The 23706-nt window shown below is 38.8% G+C and overlaps 1 protein-coding gene across 4 annotated transcripts in view; it reads left to right on the plus strand.

Annotated features, from left to right (window-relative positions):
- UST (uronyl 2-sulfotransferase) overlaps window positions 1-23706 on the plus strand; it is a 143133-nt gene that overhangs the window by 67773 nt on the left and 51654 nt on the right. For 2 of the 4 annotated variants that reach the window (XM_015858144.3, XM_015858142.3), the window contains exons 3-4: window positions 2107-2262; window positions 8836-8915. In XM_015858144.3, the coding sequence (XP_015713630.1) occupies window positions 2107-2262; window positions 8836-8915 (236 nt within the window). The remainder of the gene's footprint in view (window positions 1-2106; window positions 2263-8835; window positions 8916-23706) is intronic. The other 2 variants (XM_015858145.3, XM_085543471.1) reach the window with 1 other exon arrangement.

A 23706-nucleotide genomic window follows, 5' to 3' on the forward strand; every position in this document is an offset into this window, starting at 1 on the left:
TTTACAAATTCTTACAAAATCAAGTACAATGGAGATGTTAAATTCATCACCTTTAGAATTCTGAGGTCATTAAGGGTGGGATTTTGAATTTCATAGAAAGGAAGGCTCCTGTGGGAAAGATTGATAAAGATTAAGGGGGGCAGGTTTCTCACAGAAAACTTTTATATAAATGTTGCAAAAAGAGAAGACTTCATGTGTTCTGTGGGTTTTATATGATCCTTGGGAGGTTCATGTTCACTGCTGTATCGGCAGATGAGATGTCCTGGAGAAAGCTCAACCAAAACAGCAATTGCCAAATACCTGTTCCTTCCCCAGCTAATGAGAGGAATAATAGCTTTTGTGGCTGTGGTGTACTGAAGGATATACCAAACATAGTTAATACTAGCATTAGTAATGTTACTTTGTTAATATTGTTGACAGAAAAAATGCCATGGATATCTCAGTATGTTTCCATTCATTATAAGGGTATTCCTATTTCTCCTTTTACTTTTTGCTCTAGTTTGCAGTTCTCTTAGTAGTAGTAAGTAGTCTTAGGGGTTGCTTCCATGATGAATATCTATTAGCTGTTCAAATATAATGAGACATACCAGAAATGCAGAACCAGGGCACCGGCCCTGTATATAGAAACATGCCTACAGAGGATGTTTGTTTGCCTGTTGTAAAAACTGTGGTGTGCCTAGGTTAGTGACACACAGTCTGTAGGGGATGTGAAGAGGACAAAGCAAGGACAGGAGAGGCATTGGTATGCTGCTGGCACTATACCTGGCGTAACTGAATATAGACAAATAACTAAGGCTCTAGTAGCAAAATAAATAAATAAAAATTCTGCATGAAACATGTTGAAATTGTGATAGGATATACAATATTTAAAACATGAGTCCATCAATCGTGACATTGGTTTTCTTGACTCAGAGGCAAGACAGACATTTTCCACATTTCCCAGAAGTGGAAAACAGCTGGTGCAAATGTAAGAAAGCAGGCTTAATGATCTTCAGTTTGTAATCCAGCAGTTAATAAAAGGTATTTCAAAATATTCATTTGGAGAAGTAATCGACAGGCTCTTTCCTGCTGGCTGTAATAGCTGAGAAAGGTAATAGCTAAGAGGAGACTTAACTCTGTGGAGCAGAGACAGGTACTCACCCATCTGTGTCAGATCTCAGTTTGGCAGGCCTGCAGGTGTCTGTATTCAAGACAGTAATTCTGAATTTTGGTACAGTTTTAGATTAGTTACAGACAGACATGTGGCCATAATTTATGGCCTACAACAGATATGTGAGGAGTGCCAGGCCTAGGATTGCAGCTGCCTTTTCTGTGAAATTATTCGGATAAATCCTAGGCATAGTTTTAGCCCAAGTCAACTAACAGTGTCCCAAACAGGACAGCATGGGAGAGCATGCTGCAACAGTGTCTTGGGCTGAAGACCACTGCCAGTTGACAGGTGAGACGTGGCCAGTCTGGTTTGACATTGAGTGAGCATCGCCTGCATGACCAGAGTTTGCCATTTGTCCTCCAGGCCCAGCAGTGGCCACTGGTATTTTTTGTTGCACAACTACATGCCTCTCCAGTGTCAGATTCCTTTTCTAGGACTTCAGAAGATTCTTGTTTATATTTTAGACTGAAACGATTAATTTTAGCTCTCTGCAATTGGTTGCTGCTTTTTTTTTGCTTTTTTTTTTTTTTTTTCTTTTAAACCAAAGTTTTGCAACTCAAGCATTCCTCTTTCATTAGCTCAACTGCACTTGGAGCTGCCAAACTGCAGTGCTAGTTCACTGCGGTTCTTTGTATGGAGACTGTCAGTATGCTTAAGCTCATCACCATCTTCACTGGAAGTCATCAGCAGTGGTTTAGTGTTTCTTGAGTGGCTACTGATCTGCACTGTTACTGTAAATTGTATCACAAGGGGAAATTCTGTTTGTCATCTCTTGAATGATGTGCCTTTTATTCTAAAGGGCTTATAGCTGCTGGAAGTGAATGCTTCTGATGTGGGCCGAATCCTAGAAATTCTCTTCTACATATCGGTTGGCTTACAGGCAAAATATTCTCTGACTGAGATAAAGAAGCAAAAATACCTATATACTGACTCCATATTTTTCAATCTTTACTTAGGTACTTCCTTTCCCCAGCCAGGTGATCTACAACAGAGTTGGAAAGTGTGGGAGTAGAACTGTGGTTTTGCTTTTGAGAATTTTATCAGAGAAACACGGATTCAACCTGGTCACATCTGACATTCATAACAAAACAAGACTGACCAAAAATGAACAGGTAAGCTACTCCTGCTCAACTTACAGCCTCTTCTCTTATTGTGCTTGTGAAGCTAAGAAACAAAGGCATATACAAGCAGAAATCACACTGAAAAGCTCTATTACCACTTTAACCTGAGTAACGTGCCAGAAATCATCATCCTTGAAGTGGCTTCAGTTAACAGGAGAAATGAATGGTAGAGCCAAGAGCAACACGATGTGGAGGGTTACAGGAAAAACTAGCTTCCAACGAGACAGCTCTTGAATGTACTCAACATAGCAGTTAGCCCAGAATCAGTCCAGAGATGTAAGAAGGGTTACTACAAGTGAAGTTAGGTGCTAACAGCTTTTGGGGCCTGTATTAATGTATCTGCAGGGCACAGCCATTTGTCATATAGATGTGCCAGAATATGCAGAGCTAGCTCGGGTCTCTTAAGCAGAGTACAGATAAGTAAGAGCCAGCAGTTTCTAATCCACTTTTAATAATCACTTCAAAAAATTCTTACCCAGGTCTATGCTAAACCAAGTTGCTGTAGTCTTAACACATCCTTGATCCTGTCTCAGCATCTTGCTTATCTGCCTTTTTCATGTTATTGTACAACATAAAGCAAATACAAGCAATATCTGTCTGGATACCCCCTTTTTATGTTCCTTTAAACTCATGTTCCCTTAAAACTATAAAGGACATCCTTTTTGCAGCTTTGAGACTTTATCATTTAAATTCATTTGTATATTGGGTAACCATGTGCTCACAAGCATCAGTGACATCAATAAGTGTTGATGCAAGTAACTCAAAAAAACTCAGTCTCCAAAGCATACTGATTAATTCATATGCATTACATATGGCTGTTTCGTGTTGACCACAGCTGTACTTTTGGTCTGCTGATTCAGGTAAATGCTGCAGTAAATGCCTGCATCACTCCTAAGAACAGCAAACCGCGAGAGGATGTATGCAGTGATCAAAATACAGACACGGGCCTACCAGTGACAGCATCCTGTGGTTAGGGGTTACTTATCTGTAACCTTGTTATGAGCATAAGTTTCAGTGTTTGTTATTTTGGATGTAACAGTTTTATCTGATTTAAATTTTGAGAACAGATGTTGCTACTGCAGAGTTCCCAAGTTCCCTTAATTGCCATTAAGCTCCCACAGGCAGTGAGCACCTTTCAGGGCGCTTGTGGTTTTGGGACTGGCAATCCAGGGCTGACACACCAACCAAAAGGCTGTGGAGGAGGCTAGTGTCACCCCTGCTACCCTGTTCCACCCCACTCATTGACTGACAGCAGAGACAGAGCCTGGGGCTGCAGGTGCCAGAGCATCTTTGTGTGCATATGGGCTGCTGCTAGCACCTCGCTTTCAGCAATGTTCAGCCTGGGGAGTTTGCAGAATGGTCCCATTGGGTCAGGGGGGCAAACTGTCTTCTGTTATTCTTTCCTTTAACTATTTCTGCTTAATTGTTGGGTATTTTTAATGGGATTTTTATTGGCATGATTGTTTTTAAGTGTCTTGGGTTGTTTCTGTTCTGTTTTGATTCATTACTAATTAGGAGATGTATCGTAAAATCTAAAAACCTCTGAGGTAGCAACAGCCACAATCTTTCAGCCTTATAATCTGCTGCGTTTCTCTGGTAGGCAGAAGCATGTTAAACATTGTGAAAGATCATATATAAGCAGTCTTCCCTGCCTTAGTCTGAAATATCAGGATTCAGAGAAGCCCAGACTGAATTTTACTGCAACAGTTGCATAATTTTTTGCACTCCAGAAGTTGTTTGGTTACCATATGGCAAATCTCCAGGAACACAGATAGTGGAGTACATATTGCTATGGAGCTGAGGATTTACTCTCTATTATTCTCTGCAGTAACTTGAGTCTCTTTATTTTGATTTATGTCTTATTTACATAGTTATAACAGGTTCAGAATGTAATGAGTACTTTTGCTGGAAAGAACAGGTTACATGCCTGGCAACACTAACTTTTCTCTCATTTAAGGTATGTTCAGTTGTATTTTTATTTTTTTTTATGAGTAGAATATGAGCAATAAAGTATTAAATTGAACAGAACCATGGAATCATTGGAGGTGGAAGGGACCCTTAAAATGCATCTAGTCCAAATGCCATGCAATGAACAGGGATATCTACAACTAAATAAGGTTTCTCAGGGCCCCATCCAGCTTGACTGTGAACAACTCGAGGAATAATGCATCTGGGCAACCTGCTTCAATGCTTCACTACTCTCATCATACAAAACTTTCTGCTTATACTTAATCTAGATCTCCCCTCTTTTAGTTTGAAATCATTTCCTCTTGTCCTACCACAACAGACACTGTTAAAGAGTCTGTTCCCTTCTTTTTTTTTTAGCCCCTTTTTAGATATTGAAAGGATGCTATCAGGTTACCTTGGGGTCTTCACTTCTCCAGGTTGAACAGCCCCAGTTCTCTCAGCCTGTCCTTGTAGGAGGGGTGTTCCATCCCGTGGACTGTTTTTGCAGCCCTCCTCTGGATGCTCTCTAGCAGGTCCATGTCTCTCCTGTACTGAAGACTGCACTCCAGGTGAAGCTTCACCAGCACAGAGTAGAGGGGCAGGATCATCTCACTTGACCTGCTGACATAATTTCTTTTGATGCAGCCCAAGATATGGTAGATATGGACGTAAAAAGGCAAAAAAAGTTGTTGACTACCTCAGCTTTCTCCTTGTCCATTGTTGCTGGCCTGCCTGTATTGCTCATTGTGGGGGGCCGTATGCATTGTTGGTCTTTCTCCCATCCTTAGTAAGATGTAAGAAGCAATTAAGAGAATGAATGGTATCAGGTTCCAGGCATTGGAATGAGAGAAAAGAGAAATGGGCTGGGCTGTAGGGCTCCCAGCATGAGCATGGGCTACTTGCTTGAGATGTTATTTCTCTCTTCCTCCTGTCATTTGTCTACCCTGTGTTTGGTTAGCATTCTGGTCCAGCCAAGATTTTTCTGTAAATATTTAGCTTGTGCAGTCTGCTATTGTTAAATAAAGTTAAGTACATAGGTGTTCTTAATGACTATGGAGATGACATGTAACTGAAATCCATATGCTGGGTGCCTTTTCAAGTCTTCTTAGTAAGAAATCTTCCCAAATTACATCTGCCTGCCAGCAATTAGGAGTGCAGCCATTGAACATCCATGGGCATAAGGGAGAGGCTTCTGGGAAAAGATGAATTAATTTTTGCCTTACCATTTACTGTAATGTTTTCAATTAATAATTGGAAACTTCCAATTACAGAACTTATGTGTAGTATTTATGTATACGAAGGCAACCCAATTGATGTGCCTTTAAAGTGACAGATGTACCAATGCAAATTAAATTCTTCCCTTCTTCTAACTACCCCTGTCCACAGTTTTTGGATTCAGAAAAGAAAAAAATAGTATGTTTGTGGATATGCAAATACTGATATGTGTGAGCAACTGATTGTCCTCACATCATTTCCCTCTACTACACATCCTTTGGACAGACAGCCAGTTTTATTCATAATTCAGGTTTAACACACTAGAAGCCCATTGCTATTTTTTCTTGATTTCTTTTAAAGATAGAAAATTGGTCCTAAGCAGCTTGGGGAGTTTAAGAAATTTTTGAAAAAATCCCAGATCTCTGAGAGTTAAAATGAAGATTGGGTCTCATTCCTGTGAGCTCTGAATTGTTTATGGAAATGAAGTAATACCAAGATGAAAGTGATATACCAAGTACCTGTAGATACTTGTGCCTCCTGGATCCTACATGCCTTCAGGAGAGACGGTAGCCTGTATAGAAAGTAAATAACTCAAAAGAGAGTCAGATTCAGATAATCTTTCATCCTCTTTGTATTGGTTAGTGGAAACCATAGTGTCATCCATCTAATCTGACTTGGAAAATCATGTATCCTGTCATCTTTGTACATTTTGACCACAGGTTCTCTCCCAGTGAAACATGGCAGCTTGAGAGAGTAGGAATGTTTTTTCTGTTCTCTAGGCAAGATAATCATATTATTATTTCTTTTTGTTCCCAGTTGTATTTTGTATTGAATTTACCTTGTACAAATCTTGAACTAAATAGGACTGCTCTGAGCAGGACAGTGCTGGAGGATGGGTGTTTATGGAAGAGAGAGAGATGTCCTGTATTGCAAGACTGAGTTTAGTTTGATGTAGGAGTGATGCTCTGGCTGGAACAAAGCCATCCTCCACGTTTCTTTCCTTTTGGGCAGGGTGCCTTGCAGTATCTCTCCAAGTCATTTTATTGTGCCATCTACTGGATTGTTATTTGCAACGCAGCAATGACCAAATAGAGATAACACTGCTGATGCTAAGCATGATGACTTGAGTAAGCTGGCCAGCTGAGATCCTAAAATGATAGTGTGGAACAGTAGTCTAAGGAAAAACTTTTTGTCCTGTGAGTATGGGCTCTTGGTTTTCTTGCTCAGGTGGACATTAGGATTCAGAAATGGTTTGCAGTTTGTAGAGTTGCCTCTGTTTGCAGATCTGGTCTTTTTTAAAGGTCCTGCATAAAGATGAATATGTAGAGTGAATTTTGGAGAGAAAAAAGTAGAATGAAAACTTAAAGATGGTGTCACAGTGGTAGAAAGATGTTGTGCCAGTCTACCAGTCTTCTTGTAGAAAAGAAATACTAGAGACCCTACTCTTCTGGGAGGCGCTGGAAGATATTTCTTTTTGTGTCACCTTAAAAAGAGGGCTGATTCCTTTGTATTCCTTCGCAATACATTTGGCTCATTAAGCTGAAATCAGTTCAGCACAAGTGGGATCAGAGAGAGAGGAGCCCTTGGGAAATATGGCCACAATTTGCATGTGGCCGTGAGCCATTACAGTTATTTATTTTTCCCTCCTGACATCTGTGTGTTGTATCTTTTGAGCCTTACTTACTCTTTTGGCAGGGTTTTTAAAAGAATGTTTTGCGCTTGTTTGTTCACATGCGCATTGTAGCTTTATCCACATCTGCATACAAACCCTGTTGAACATCAAGTGTCTAAATATGAAGGTACTTCAAGTCAAAACAGAATTTTGCATCTGCTTTAGAGTAAGTTATTATTATAGCACAAAAGATTGAGTTTGGTAGCAAGAGCTTTAAAAGAGAAAAACAAAAAGAAAACCCGCCAGGCAACCAGATGCTGTCCAGCATCTTTGCAGGATGCCTTTGCTCCTGATGCAGAAGTTCTCTGCTAGTCCAGCAGCAGACTGGCTCAAGCCTGCTGCATGAGATGATGCACAATTAGAAGTGCTGTGTTATTTCAGTGGAAATCAGCACAGTGCTGGCCAGTTGGTACCTTCCATAGGGTGAGACAAGGCATGCTCCTGTGGTACTCACATACACCTCTTTATTTTGTGTCTTGGTACTATTTTAAAGTGACCCATGTATTTAAGCTCAAGGTAATTTCTTCTTACATTTATAATCATGGAATCATAGAATCTTTAGAGTTGGAAGGGACCTTTAAGGGTCATCTAGTCCTATTGATCATTATTAGAAGGTGTCATGGGCTTTCTAAATGGGGATGGGGCAAGTTCTGCTCTTGAGGTTGCTGAATTTCTTCTATGCTGCATTTGTATTGTACAGGCGGAGCTTTGTGAAGACTTCTTTGTACTTGGGTTGAATAATCCAGATTCTGAATATGACTAACTGAAGCCTATTCCCTTCTTGCTGTATTATTATATATAGACTTTTATTCATGTGCTTTCTCGTTGTTTTCTTGTTTCTCTTTTCTATTCATACTCATTTCTTTTGGTCACCTCTGGTTTTTGTTCCATTTCTTTGTGTTTATAAACTGTCTTAGACATAAAGCTTTCTATACTCAAACTCGACTGACAGGGAAAGACCCATCCTGAGAAGATGAATGAAGAATTTGTTTCAGTGCTTGTTGTACACAAAAGTGTATACAATTGTTGAAGGCAGAGGGAGGTAGAGAAGAGAGTATTTGTTATGTTCACATTCTTATTTGGCTCCACAAATTAAATATCTATGCCTCATCTTGTCTGAAAGACAAAGACAGGATGTGTAACCTAGGGAAAAAGTGGAGAGTGCAAGATGGATAAGAAGCAACGAAGTGTAACACACAATGTAAAAATCATGGCAAAATGTCAGAATATCAAGACAGAAAAACAAAACATAAAATAATGGTTGATGTCTCTTAGAGGTAGCTCAATATTTGTATATTCTGGACATGATTTTCTGCCATGCTCTTCTGTCCAAAATTGATTCAGCTCCCACTTTCTGTTGCATTTTCAGACATTTTTCATGTTGGCATTCTATCTGATAGAGCCAGTGTCTTCAGAAGACAGCTGCTGCTTGCAAAGTTCTGGTGCAGAATTTAGGTTTTTCCTTTTGTTTATGCCTTTCTTTAAATTGATACCTACTTTGGAAGTATCTTAGCTCTGTGATGTCATAATGGTGTTTGCATCTTTAACCTTTTTGCTTAAGTGTGAAATAGTGCCATCTTGGTAACAGTGTTTGGGACGGATAGTGGAGAAGGAGTACCTGAGTAACGCTGACTTGAAAATTAAACCACTGTATGTTGTTTGATAGTTATATTTGTCTCCAGATATACCTTGCAATAACATGGATAATTTGATTTGTTAATTCTTTTTAGATGGAACTGATTAAAAACATAAGCACTGCTGAGCAGCCCTATTTATTCACTAGACATGTTCATTTCCTCAACTTCTCAAGGTAAGACGTTTTTTCATTTAAAAATGTTTTTCATTGGTTGTAATACAGTGAATATATTCCCTTCTTTTTTAAGTATAAACAATACAACAGACCATTTTCTGTCAGTGCAAGTTGTATTTAGAGGGATTTTTCCTGCTGTCTCTTTGCTACCAAATAGTTATGCACAGTATGTTTTTGGAACTCCAGAAAGTTGTTGCATGCATTTACCATTAGGATTACCTTTGTTTATAACCTTTCCAGCCAACATGTATGAGGTGGCAATTTGGGTCTTTAAGCTATGCATTAGTGTTTTAAAAATGGCAGCAGATTTTTCTGAATGTTAGATCTCTGTGTGCTAGTCTATGAATGAAAACTCCGATAAGTTGATTATTTTTGTACCTAGGCTTTTATTTAACCAATTTAATTTTGTACTGGTAAAGCAGTCCAGATTCTGTAAAGTACAGACGTATAAACCATGCAAACGAATTACACTCCGTATCATGAGAATGTAATCTTTTCTGTAATAAAAAGTAGCAGCTATTTAAAATACACGGTAAGACTCTAGAGACATTTATAGCATAGAATGTGAAGAAAAATGAGTTTGGATGAAACTTCTGAGGAGTTTTTGGAAGGATGTGAATGAGTTGTGCCAGTTAGCATTTAGCCAGGATACAGAGGTTAAAGCTGACTGCAGATGATTATTGCCCAGGCTTTAAGTTTAATTTTCAAATTATATTCAGGATCTGTGCCATCTGTGCGACTAATTTGGACTCGCAGTGTTTAGATAAAAGAATTTCTGCAGAAGTGTGAATTTTCTAGAGGTCTTTGCAGAAGCTTGCCTAGCTTCTCAGTGTTTTGCTTATGCAGTAATGTTAGTGCATCTGCTTTGAATGTATGGCTTCAGGCATGGGTGGAGAATGTAGTAAGGGAGGTGTTTTTTCAGAAAATACACTATTTTGAGGAATTGAAAGTTCATCTTGCCTGAAACTGAATATGGGCATGATTTCATTGCATGAAAACCTGAAGAGTTAAGCAGAATTTTGATCTTCCCTAGTTGAATTCTGCAACAATTCTGTTTACGTGATTTTTAAATTATAAAACTCATTAGAATAGGACTTCACATCTTTGATAAATAATCTCTTCTCCCAGCTGAAATGCAGGATCAAACAAGTTACATGCCTGAGGGTCAAAGGGAAGTTCTTGAATTAAACTGATTTTTCACAGATGGTACATAGCATTAGATGTATGAGAAAAATATGAGCATGTTTACCTCTTGCTCCTCCTATGATTCCATTTCCTATAAATATGATGCATCCTTGTCACACAGGTAACATATTTCTTTTGTTGTCTATCCTTAAGATTGAATCCGTCTTCACTTTTCTTCCAATACAGATTTATTACAAGATATATAGAACTACGTGAAATGTATAAAAACGTTTGCAATTTCCTTTTGGTTGTTACTTGCAAATCTGAAGAATGTATTTTTTTCCTTTTACTGAGAGATTTGTTTTAATTAGTAGCTTTCTGGTATGAAGAGTCTGATCAGTCATTTAAATGAAATATCATTAAAGTTCATTAACACTGCTTGATTTTGGTTTAGCATTTTGTAGCGTTTTGTGATAAACTGAATACTTTTGAGAGTTTTAGTCTAGTTTCAAAATTTATTGATGGTGTTATATCTAACTGTGGTGTCAACATAAAAGCCAAATGACACCATAAAAATTAAAGTAAACAGCATCAAAGTATCAGTGTGGTGTTTTCTGACTGTCAACTCAAGACCTTATGCAATAAATGTTAGTGAGAAGCCAGTGTAGTGGAGAGTGAAACAGAATCATAGAGCCATAGAATGACTTGAATTGGAAGGGACCTTAAAGACCATCCAGTTCTGACTCCCCTGTCATGGGTAGGATTGCCACTGACTAGATCAACTTGCCCAGTTTCCCATTCAACCTGGCATTGAATGCTTCAGGAGTGGGGCATACATTTCATTTGGGCAAAAAGTACAAGATAACACAGCTTAAAAAGGCCCACTTCAAAAGGAAAGGGACAACACTTTCTTCAAGGCATTGAAGCAGAACCATTCTGGGAGATAACAGAGTTTTTCACGGGCAGCCATCCTGGGCATTATTCCAGCAAACAAGCCTACTTTTCATTTTGCAATTTATACCTTTGGAATTTTGGGTTTTATTTGCAGAAAGGGACAGAGAACACTTTATTCTCCTCCTGCCTGTGCTTGCCAAGCAGACAGATAGGAGGTAAAGGCAAATTATCTTCACCACTCTTCCAGTAAGCTTCAAGGTCATTCCTTTTTTTTTTTTTTTTTTTTTGTATACTTCCTTCAGAATCCATAGGGATTGCTGTCAACAGTTTTGAGCATATAGTTGGGTGTTAGAGAAGGAGATAAAATGTAAGCAGAGTCCTGCAAAACACAGAAGTCTGCTTGGCCTCCAGTTTTTGATGTCTCTCGGCTTCCCAAACAGTAGTAAGAAAAATAAACTTGCTTTGTGTTTAATGTCCCTGATGTGAATAACAGCATTCACAAATCATTTGGATTTTCCTCTTTTGCAACCTGCACCTGCTTATAAACTCGTCAGCACTCCGAATACTCAGAAAAACGTGTCATTTACTTATGCTATGTAGATTGTTTCCAACTGGAGGAAAAAAAAAAAGAAAAAGGAATGGCCTATATTGCCTATAACTTCTTTCCAGAAAAAAAAAAGAACTCCTTTAGAAGGGAACATGAAGGCTGAGGTCAGTGATGAATTTGAGCACATGCGTGTTTCAGAGGCACAGTTAGTTCTGCTGAATAAAATTCTGAAAATGCATAACTGTAGTGCTTGCCAGGAACATTTCCCTCTCTCTTTGAAGAGCAGTTTTATTAAAGAGTATGTGCTCGTTCAGCTGCAGTCACTGGATCCTCACTTACTTTCCAGTGTTCTGGTCTTTCTTTAGTTTAAGATTATCTTTCCTCAATTCGAGATAGTACAAAGAGCCAGACAAAAAGTTAAATCTTGACAGAATGCATTAAATTAGAAGCATTAACTTTTACTGACATAAATCTAATAGATCACAGCTTCAAACAGAAAGATTAAAAAGCGTGTTTTCTGCTCTTCTCTGACATGAGGGATTTTCTGTGTGGCATCTTCTGTCTGTCATAGACCAGTTAAGGGAAAACATAGTTCACAGTGTTTCACAGCTTGTGTATCCAATCTACCCTGTGCAAATGGGGCTGGTTTTAGGAGACATCCCTATGTTCCATCCAGTCTGTTTCAGGACCATTACTGTGGGAAGGATGTAGCTGTTTATTGAATTCTTTGCATAGGATTCTTAATGAGGCTTTTTGTTATGGCTCCATAATCATCATCCTGTTCAGGTAATCTTTAATATTGGACTGACCTATTCATATCTGACTTTCTTCTGATAACCCTGCTTCAATATGTTCTTATGTGTAGAAATAAATGTTTTGATGCTTTTTTGTTTGATACTGGCTGTTGCTGCTGAGGCTTCTAATTACACTGACTCTACCACTTCCTTTGGTACTTTGTCCCAGTTATCTGTCAGCTTTAGAGTTACACTGGAAATTAGTCACAATAATTTGAATTCCTCTCTGTTTGCCAGAAAGATTTAAATTCTCATTCAATTAAATGTTTTCTGTTCTCTGGTGCTTCTCACCATGCATCCATCCACAGCTGCCACTGCTGTCTCCAAACACCTGTCAGTCTTCTTTTTGATAACAGCAGCTCTTAGTTCTCTTGCAGTTGGGTGCTTTAATCATCCATTTAATACTTCTCTATTCTTCTCAGAAATTTCTTCAGTGTCTTTGTCGTCTTCGTGGAATGTGAATGGTCAGGTCTGTATTCCAAACTAGTATAAACTTTACTAATATATATTCACTATGGGAAAAGGAATAATTATACCCTAAACAGATAGGGAAAACAAGTAAACAGTCATGGGAAAAAAAAAAAGAAAAGAAAACACAAATATTTCTTTGCAGCTCTCATGTTTACGCTCTCCAAAATTACATTTTCAACAGAATAACCTGGCCTCTTTCTAGATTCCTTTCTAGTCACTATTTGTGACAGTATCACTCCATGGAAATGGCCCTTATTATTAAATGTGTTATTCAAGGAGAAAGCAAGAGGGCACGGGTGTCACAAAGTTACCCCCTAGTTGGCCAAGGGAAGCTGGTTAGTGTCATCTTTTTGAATTTCAGAGGAGCTTTCAACACCGTTTCTCACAGCATCCTTCTGGAGAAAACATCCTGCATACTGCTAGGCAGAAACATAAAACTTTACAAAGCTCCCAAAGGAGGTCTGCAAAGATGGTGAGGGGTCTGGAAGGTAAGTCTTATGAGGAGCAGCTGAAGTCCCTAGGTTGGTTCAGCCCAGAGCAGAGGGAGATGAGGGGCCTTATAGCAGCTGCAGCTCTTCACAGGGAGCAGAGGGGCAGCGCTGAGCTCTGCTCTCTAGTGCAAGGGGAGGGTCGGGTTGGGATTAGGGAAAGGTTCTGTAGCAAAGGGTGGTGAGTGTGGAACAGGCTGCACAAGGCAGTGGGCATGGCCCCAAGTGCTGAAGTTAAAGGAGCTATTGGACAACACTCTCATACACAGGATTTGATTTTGGGTGGTGCCAGGTGTTGGACTTGATGATCCACATGGTTCCCTTCAAACTCAGAATATTATATGACTTTAAAATAGCGGGCCCTTTTGTGGCATCTTTCATAAAGTTTTCTATGTCTCTGAACTAAGTCTTCGGTATTAATATTGCTGTGGAAAGCTTCCAAAATGATGATCACAAGAAAATACTTAGGAACATCTATGCTAGGAAAAGTAACAGAGTGGTGTTGTGCTGGCACACAGCTGCCAGAGAGGCTGTGGGCACCTCATCCATCCCTGGAGGCATTCAGGACCAGGTGTGATGGGGCTCTGGGCAACCTGGGCTGGTAGCAGATCTGGAGGTTGGTGGCTCTGCCTGGGGCAGGGGGTTGGAGCTCAGTGATACTTGGGGGTCCCTTTCAGCCCAACTGTCCTATGATCCTGTATGTCACTGCTGATTTCTTTAGATTGCAAGTGTTAGAAGATGCAAATAGCATAGTGCTAGGCTACAGAAGCTTTGAAGAACTGGAATAGCTTAAAGAAGCACAGAAAACTATTTCATGATAGCTTCAAGTTGCTCACTGTGATTCATCATAGATACCCATGATCTATTTATTCAGGCTGAGAAAAAAATCAGGCAGAAAGAAGCTTCAAGTTTGAGGAAAACCCCCACTTGAACTCTTAGTAAAATCTCCTGATAAATTAAATAGCTATTGTAGTCTTCGGGCAAACATTCACAGTCCTTGAAGTGTGCTCCGAGTGTCACAGGTTTCAGAGAAGCAGAACATTTGCAAGAATGTATATAGGGGCATTGAGGCCAAGCTGTGGTGCGGAATGAGTCAGGGTTCGGGAAAACTGCACAACTCCCAATCTGGATGTGGTAAGGCAGCTTTCCTCCCTCTAACACCTAATTGCAATAAGTGTGCTTGGATCTTCAGTGTGTGCACTTACAGCCCCTAGTTCAGGGAGAGCTGGAAACTTGCCCGCTCCTTCCCATCTCAGAGTGAATGAACATTATGTGGGAATGTGGTAAAACTCTAAAACTGTGCTTCTGTCGGTGACTTTTGCTTGCTTAAAGACTGGCTGACTAAGTCAGGATAAAGTCATAGGTAGGAGAAGCGTTGAAAAGACCACCCAGAGAGACTGACGGGCTTTTTCAGGTTTCACTGAAGCAATGAATTCTTTACTTTCTGCGAGAGTCATAGACCACTGGGGAATACCTCCTTCAAAATTTCTTGTGATGTGGTAAAGAAATGTAAAGAGTTAAAGCATGAACTGAATTTAATCTCACATTTTAATCAACTCTTAGGCTTCGGTTCAATATATCTTATTTGTTTGAAGCCTGAATGAATAAATGTTCAGCAGCAGGACACATGCTCTGTGCTGCTGAGCTGATTCCCTGTTCCTTCTTTCAGTAGCAGTGTATTACCTGCAGTGTGTGTGTGTGTGTGTTTAGTATCCGGGTGCATGTGCTTGAGAACAGGGGGCAATGAGCTCCTTTTAGCATAGTTTTCTGAGGAATTAAGACTCATACAGCAGTTCCAAATGTTGTGTCTATCTGTACAGTTTCTCCCTTATGCCTATTTCCTGAATAATTTCTCAACCCGTTGACCTGTTTCTAGTCAAATTGGGAAGGTCATTAGACCTGAGTCATTAGGACTCTGAGACAACTGCATTTCTTCAGAATCCTCTGCTGATGGGAAAGCCAAGCCAGACAGACATTTTGCCTAGCCATAGCCAGGGGCCACCACTGCTTGGATGCCAGCCCCAGCTTTGCTGTCTTTCGTGCTTGGTGCATGAGGGATGTGGGGGCAGGCTGTGGAAGGGAAGATCTCTTAAGTCTTCTGCTCCTGAGGGTACTTGCTTTTAGTCACTGTTGTCAGTATATGAAATATTTCTAGTTTTCTGTTATTCATTAGTTGAGCTAATGTGCAAAGTTCTTGTTTTCTTGTCAAGTTGTTTTTGGTAAACAGTCCATATCAGCATTACTGACTTTATATTACTTTTTTAAACAAATCTGCTGTAGGGACAGACATAGTCACACGCAGTGATGCTGATTAATTTAGACTTTTCTTCAATTCATACCAGTTCTGAATTATAAATAGCAGTATATCACATGTTGTATGAAGACTGATAAAGGCAAAGATTCACTTTGAATAAACCCGAAACTGTAATTAATTTCTTAGTATTGTTCAGAATATTGGTTTGTTTGTGGGTTTTTTGTTCTGTTTTTCACCAGTTACGTGTTTCTTCTGATACAGAAACAGCTCTAAAAATGACAGCCTAACACAACACTTTGACATTACAGCATTCCCTGTTCATGTGTTCTATAAAATGCGTATGTAGCCAGCAAACAAAAAGAAGGCAAATCTTGAAAAATTAACTTGCCTGTATGTCATGGGAATCAGCTGCATGTTTCAAGCAGGAGGACTTTGTACCAGAAGCCTGGTATTTGAAAGCCTTGCATGCTAGATTGTTCATCATTTGAAACGGCTGTGTGATACATCTGCTATTTTTTAAAGCTGAGTTGTCTTGTTTTGGCATGATTTAACCTGTGCGTGTATATCTGGTCCATTGATTTAGAAATACAATTTTGTTTTTTAGATTTTTTAGAGACTGCTGGAAGGTCAGTAAAACCATGAAGCATTTGTCACAATCCTCATGTTTATGAACAACTTGAGAATTCTTGTTTCTTCATTTCTCAGGAGCAAAAAATACCCACACAGAATGCAGGTGTTTGCAGAACATGCTTATTAGGTGCGTTAACTGTGCACAACTAGTTTATGAAAGAGGTGTGCTAGGCAAATGCATGGAGCTGGGCTTAGAAACTGGAGAATGGTTGCATCCCTCCAAGGACAAAATGAAGTTTACTTTGCACGACCTTCAATAGTTCAGTCAACTTGCACTGATTCTGTACAATTCTGTTGCTGGGGGAGATTGGGCTCTTCAAATGCCTCCTTAACACGATATTTTGAAACAATGATTGCAGCCTAAGCTTATCTACCTAAGTACTTTCATGTTGATTTTTTTTTTTCTCCTTGAATTAAAAACATGCACATCTAGGAAATATCATTAAAAGTACGTTAAGAAAAAAAGTAACTGCCCTCTAGGTAAGCCCTTAAAAGTAGGGAAATGTCAGCTAAATCTGTGTGCCCAGCCTTAACACTGTGTCTTTATGTGTGTTCATTATAATCTATATTTTTTGCTAACACATCATGAAACACTTTCTACCACCATGTGAGGTCCGCCTTGTAAAGTACACATTTCATGAATGGCCACATGGTGCTGCACTCCCTTCTACATCGTTTTTCTTTTTTTTATACTAATTTTCTTTAATGATCTGACTGTGTAATGATGTTTTTTGACTGTGGCCAGGCTTTTTAACTGGAAGGCTAAGCACAAATCTAACATGCAGTTTGACCTTCATATGGTCTAGAGGGTTGGAGGCTTGTGCTGTTGTTTTTGTGGGTTGTTTTGGTTGTGGGTTGTTTTATTTTTTTTAGAAAACATTGTTCCAAAGTGAGTTTTTCCAGTTCTTAAGATTAACTGATTTAGAATTTATTTCCACAGATTTCCTGCATTTTTCACATAGTAGACGTTTTAGCTTTCATTTAGCTGGTGATACAGAATTCTCTGAATAGAAGTCATTACTTGAAATCTAGTTAAGCGTGAACTGAATGTCAGTGAGTTCAAATATAATGCTTAAATTATGCTTTCTACTGTCATTTTGGTTTCTGTGCTCACTTGTGTGCTGTAGATTAAATTACCAATTTTGGAGTAAATTAATTTAAGAAAGTTATTGATTATTCGGGGTCCGAAAGAAAGTAAAATAAAAGAGAGAGAGAAAAAAAAAAAAGACTTATGTGGAAAGTCTCAAAGGGCAGAGAAAGAAAATAAAGAGATGACTGGGAAAGCGGAAACAGTGGTAAGTTTTGAATATTATATAAACGGAATATACTGTTCTTTAAATGTAACGATATCAGGAGTGGTGGTTTTAAATTGCACCTACAGAGTTCTAGATTAGATGTCTGGGAAAATGCTTAAATTATAGGAGCAGCAAAGCAACAAAATAGATTGTACTTAACGATTTTGTAGTTGCTAGTGATAAATGCATGGCTGATCCTGCCTTGGGGCAAAAATTTGCATTACTGCAGTCCCAAGTCACTTCTGTATTCTTTCTCACCCTTTAATGCATTATACAAACCTTTTTTTCTCCTACATAAGCTTTCATGTGTAAATTCTTATATGCTGTAGTGAAATCACCTCTCAGCCTCCTCTGGTGTTTTTTGGCTTCTTGTTTTCTTGTCAAGGTCAGAACCTTCACTGTGAAATTTTGTTACTGTAAGGTATCTTTTCCATCATCTTCATGACTCTGCTCTGAACTTTGCACATATTTTGCTTAGGAATGACTTGGAGCTTGGTTAGTGGTCATGTTAGTGCTAAGCCAGGTTTTTGCTCCTCTCTGCTCCAATATAGGATGTTCTGGTCTGTAAGGTCTCCTCCCACTGCTGGTAGTCTATGCAAGAATACATGTCCTTAGCAGAATTGTTCCTTTCCTGTGAATGTCTCAGTGCACAGGGTTTGGTTTGCTGTGTGATGACAATTCATTGTTCGTTTATGTCTTGCTTGCCATGTGACTCAAGTGGCCCTTTCTCAGTAACCTAGTCCCTTCATTATCCGGTTCTTTTGCAGCTTCATCATCTGAAAATGTTATCAGCAGTTTTCTACTTTTCTTCTGGCAAACAGATAAAAGTATTAAATAGCATAGATTCAAATACTCAAGCATGATAATGTACTCATACTCTTCTATTTGATAGTGATTGCTTAGAATTTCTCATTTGGGACATGGCAGCCACATTTGCAGTTTTGGTTACACTGACTTTAATATTGTGTGCATTGTAAAACAACACATACTACTAAGTTGCAGCATGCAATGAAAGGCAGTTTTTCATTATGCCCAATTTACTGCATTTCAGTTTCCATATGGACACCCTTAGCCTTGTCTTCAGCTGCAATGTGACAGCCGTTTCCATGAGACAGCTGGAGTCACCCTTAACAATCCTGATAAACGGGTTCAGACGGGAAGTTGAACGTGCAATACCGAGCACATTGTAACTGCTGACCCTTGCCTGCATTCTTTCTGTGATAGCCTTCCTAAGAGGTCAAGTCACAAAATGTTCTGTGAATACATATCACAGATCTATGATCTCAGTGACTTTCAAAGATGGATTTTTTTCTGCACGCCATGTTGATAAATTTAGTATTTTCCAAAGTGTTGTATCAGCTGCTCTACTGTTCGTTGGTAATTTCTCCTAATAATTTCTAATTATGTTTTCCGTTCTTCTGTAATGTGCAACATCTGATTTTGATGGAACCCCCTCTAAATTGTAAGGAAATATCATTTAGAGGTCCAGAGAGTTCCTGAGACAGACCTTCCAAAAGCCTTAAATGCAAGGTATCTGGAACTGATGGATTTTAAATCACGTAGAGTTTGACTTAAGCTGAGATTAGGGTTGTGCTGATAATGAGTTCTCCCTCTCTTGTTTCCAGTTGTTACTTGGCATGAGATAAATGAAAACACCGCTAGTATTTCCTCCTCAAGTGCTACCTTTGCTTGAGTTGGGGATGCTCTACAGACACAGGCAAGAGTTGTATCTGTGTTGGTGCTGCTCATTATGAATTTGTATTTCAAACTACTTTCATATCCTTAGCATAATGAAAGGCATAGGGGAAAAATAACTCACTGTATGTTTACTATGCAGGAATGTAAAAGGCTGGCAGAAATACAACATCACATATTCTGGGAGATTTATAGGATAGTGAAATACAAGGCCCGATGGTCTAAGCTGCTAGCTGCTCACTAGTCTGAGGCAGCTTATTAAGCTATTCTTTTGGTATTTTTTACAATGATATTACCCACACAAGTCACTTCAGAAGCTGAAATTCCTGCTGTTGATATCGTAGTTCTAGGAGATGTAATTAATGAGTGTAGTATTGTCACTTTGCACTGTTTTACTGTTAACTGTGAATCACTGTGGAGCTTGTACCATACCTTCCATCTGAGGGCAGCCTAGCCAAGAATGCAGTCTTAAAACTAAAAAATTTATCTCAGCTCACCTTTTTTTTTTTTTTTTTTTTCCTCCAGAATTCCAACAGAAAGCTTGAAAGCATAACTATAGCACAAGATAAAGACACAAAATTAGGACAGTAAACTCCTTGAGTTTGGTGGTTGGCAGAACCGTGAATCACCATGCAGGCAAGACTTCAGCCTGCTCCTCTGGGAATTATTGCAGAAAAGGTGTTAGCCCATCCTTGGAGAGGGTTGGTGGAGCAATGTCGAACTGCCTCATGTACAATGGCATTGCTTTGCCAGATGTGTTTATTGAGTTGTTACAGTAAATTTTCATTCTAATCCTGCAAATAAAATACATTCTCAGAAGTCAGAATCTGATTTTACTGCATCTTACTTTCCAAAAAGCCAAAAGTTTTACATCAATGTTTTTAATATGATCTCTCCTTGTAATTGTGCTGCAGATCAGGTAATGGAGCTATAATGTAATTCATCTGTAAAGCTTTCTAAGCAATTGGGCTTTCAGCATGGTTGTACAGAGCTGCAAAAGGAAATTGTGCTTCCTTTCTAAGGATGCTATGTACCTATCCATATTAATGTTAGGTCACTGTCAGTTCCTGCTTGCTTCCACTACATTGAACTTGCAGCAACTATCTAATTTAAGAGGAAATAATTTACATTAAATGAGTTCATAAATCATAGTTCTTAAAGATGAAAGATTGAGTGTCTTGATTTCCTCTATCTGTAGAGGATATCTGTGCATGCTTCTGTTTGTGCCAAGAGTTTTTGTGCTGAGCAGAAGTGTGGCAGCCTTCTTATGTGCAGTGATAAGTCTGAATTCATTTTTAACTTGTCTTAAAAGGAACTGAAATGATGAATAACAGGAGCTTATAAATCCTCCACTCTGCAGTAAATCAAATTGCCTTGGTTGATTTTTTTGAATTCTGTAATTTTTGTTATTATTTTTTAATTATTATTCTTAACCTAGAAGGGGTTTGTAAGCTGATGATGTAATTGTATATGTTAAATAAATCAGGAGAAGTCAAGTGCAGGAAGAGCTTTATGGACTGTTGGAGTATACCCTTTGTACTCTTCACTGGAGAAGTGGTGGCCTGTCCCTCTCAACTCAATTACAGCAGTGCACTTCTGGGCATGAAAGGGATCCATCCAGTACATTTATCATGAGAGATCCAAATGCTTCCCAGAGAAGAGATGCCTTCTGCTCAGGCTTGGAAGAACATAATTGGCTTTCTGATCTTTTGCAACAGTTACTTGAATATACATAGGCTTCTACGATATATAATGAGAGCATTGTATGCTGTTGCTTGCTGGAGCATTTTTTATGGATGTTATTAATTTGAAAAGTTGTGTTTTGGAGGGGTAAGTAATCTTTAATATGATGTGGCTGATAGAGAACTAAAAATGCACAGAACACTCGGCCAAATGGAGCATTGATTTTCCTTTTGTTGGTTTCTTTCTTTTTCCTCTAAGTATCCTGAAGTTATTGATTTTTAATCACTGGGATTTTTTATGTCCTTCAGCTGCTTCTGAGTTTCCAACCAAGAGTCTCAGCACAGTCTATAGAAACAAGTGATTGGAACTTGAAGTCTAATAAACTACACTTAAAACACACAAATTTGACTATGAGCAGGAACAGACTTAATTTTTCTAAAAATGCCTTGTTTGCTGCCTGATGGAGCAGTTGCAGCTGGGTCTGTACCGGCCCAGTTAAAGTATGCAAGAAATCAGAAATTTGAGCTGCCTGCTTTTCTGTGAGGCTGCATTCTCTATTTCAGAAATAAGTTCCTGTGAGTTCTCAGTGAGTGACTTCCCATCCCAGCCATCCTCTGGGGACAGACAAGTTTGCATATGTCTCTTCTCAGGGCTGCTGGTAACAAGTCTGAAGTTCAGATGTTCAGGGACACAACGTTACCAGAAGTACAGGCTCTAATGCTTGGGCTGCTTGGTTATGCAATTTGGTCCCTCCTTTTTTTTTCTTTCTTTTTTTTTTTTTTCAGAAAAGGCAGTAAATATTTGTTGAATATTTATATATAAACACTGGTAACCATCTGTTCTTGCTTTTTCTTTCTGCTGAGGAGCTCCTAGGCTTAGCATGTTCTACAAATCCCAGGTTGGATATCCCTGTACTCTGGCTCCTGTAACCTTTGTCTCTGTCTTGAGACAACTTGTTGCCATGATCATCTCTTCTTGATGTCTTCATCACTTCCCCTTTTCTTTACTATTCTCCTCTCACTTCTGTATTTAGTTTACTGTTGATTAAACAGCAGGAAGATAACATGTTCAGTACTTCAGGTTCAACCTAATCTTGCCAGCAGTTTCACTTGGAGTGATCCTTTTCATGGCTATGAACCATAGCACTCACCAGCCTTTTTCTATTTAAATATGCGCTGATAAAACTAAGTGTCTTTAATTTTCTGTGGTAATTGAAGGAGTGTCTGTTTTTCATGTAAGTCTTATTTCTGTATGAAGGTGAAAAGAGCAACAAAAACCATCTTGGAGAATTCAGAAAACTTCCCTTGCATGCATATATCCTAATGGGCCTATATACTAATCAGGAAGCAAGGAGCATCTGCCTTCTTAATTGGATTGTTTGAAAGTTTTTTGCTATGTGTGTGTTTTCAAATTGTGGCAGTGCTCCTGCAGCATTAAGGTCAATGAGATTACTGATACACATAAATAAAGGAATTATTTTCATAACTAATTATAGGCTTAGAAAAGATATGCATAAATAATGAGCTTGCTGGTCAAAGGAATCATGTGGAATAAAAACAAGGTTTTTATGAGCTGGATGGGATTTCTCTTGTCACTTACTGTAATTTTCCAATAATCTTGCTTTAGTATTTATGAAGAGCCTTGGTCTTTAATTGTACATGTTCAGCTATTCATTTGACTTGAGATGAAGAAAAACTGAAGACTTCAGTCAATCTAAATTGTATCCTCTCCTCTAATAGTTCACATCTTAAAATAAATATAAACTTTGACTTAGAAAATCATCTGAGCAACATTTAAATACTTAAATATGTCTATGTCCTCAAGCTTTCGAAATACATAATAAGCTTAGCAAAAGATTATTCCCTAAAATGGGGAAACGGGACAAATGTAATCATAATTAGATCAGGTAAATTCCAAATTGGATTTCGCCTAGGAACATCTCAATCAAAATAGGTTTAATTTGCTTGGTCTTACATCATTATAATCCATAAGTTTGTTCCCGAACATAAACATCCATGCTTCTGTTTTGACCAAGGAAGAATGTAATCGCAGCAGCTTGGATATTAGCATCATTTGTTGGTGATGAATATTGATGTTAAATAAGTAGTCAATATTTTATTGTTCAGAAAATGCAGTATAACCACAGACTTTAACTGCTCAGGCTCCCTTTTCCTCCCTTTCTCCTTCTGTGTCCTGTATACTAAATGGAACATGCTTGTCCTAACAACTGGGCAGAGGCAGGTACCCTCAACTGCAGGTTCCTTTGCTGTCTTTTTTACAGACCCTGGACACAAATGTTTTTGCCCCTTATTTTAACTTGGACTTCCATGTACTTGAAATCGATACTTAATTTGTTTTTTGATGCAGGAATTTTCATATTGGTGTTTTAAATTTCCAATTTGTAAATGCAGTATGAGGGCAGGGCACTACATAACCACTAAATAACCTCAAATCCAGCAGATATGGAGCAGGCTTGGGGGTGAGGGGAGGAAGATCTGCACAAGTTACAGCAAATAAAAAGATGGAAATACCATGCATAGCTTTCAGCTCATCCAGAGGGAGCCTTTTGAAATATGCTTGATTGTAGCAAAATCCTTTGCGTGCTCCTGCTCTTACTGTACAGATGAAGGTGACTCAAGGCTGCCTCATGGCAGTCAGTGTCAGGCACTGCCTGCTCTGACACGACTTTCCAGGCAGGAGGCAAGTGTTCAGAGAAAGAAATGTTCGTCCTTGGTTTCAACTGTAGAAAGTTCTTTGTTTGAAAACTGTAAGGAGAAAATGGAAGCATAACCACAGACACAGTGGGAAAAGGTTATTTTTAGTATAACTAAAATGTTTATAGCCCACTACAGCTTAATGTGATATTGTGTTTACCTTTAATCCTTCAGATCTTGTGTGCTTTTACATAGTTCTGT

This window comes from Coturnix japonica, chromosome 3 (genome assembly GCF_054131305.1).
Source record: "Coturnix japonica strain WE chromosome 3, WE-NBRP24, whole genome shotgun sequence".
Lineage (NCBI taxonomy): Eukaryota > Metazoa > Chordata > Aves > Galliformes > Phasianidae > Coturnix > Coturnix japonica.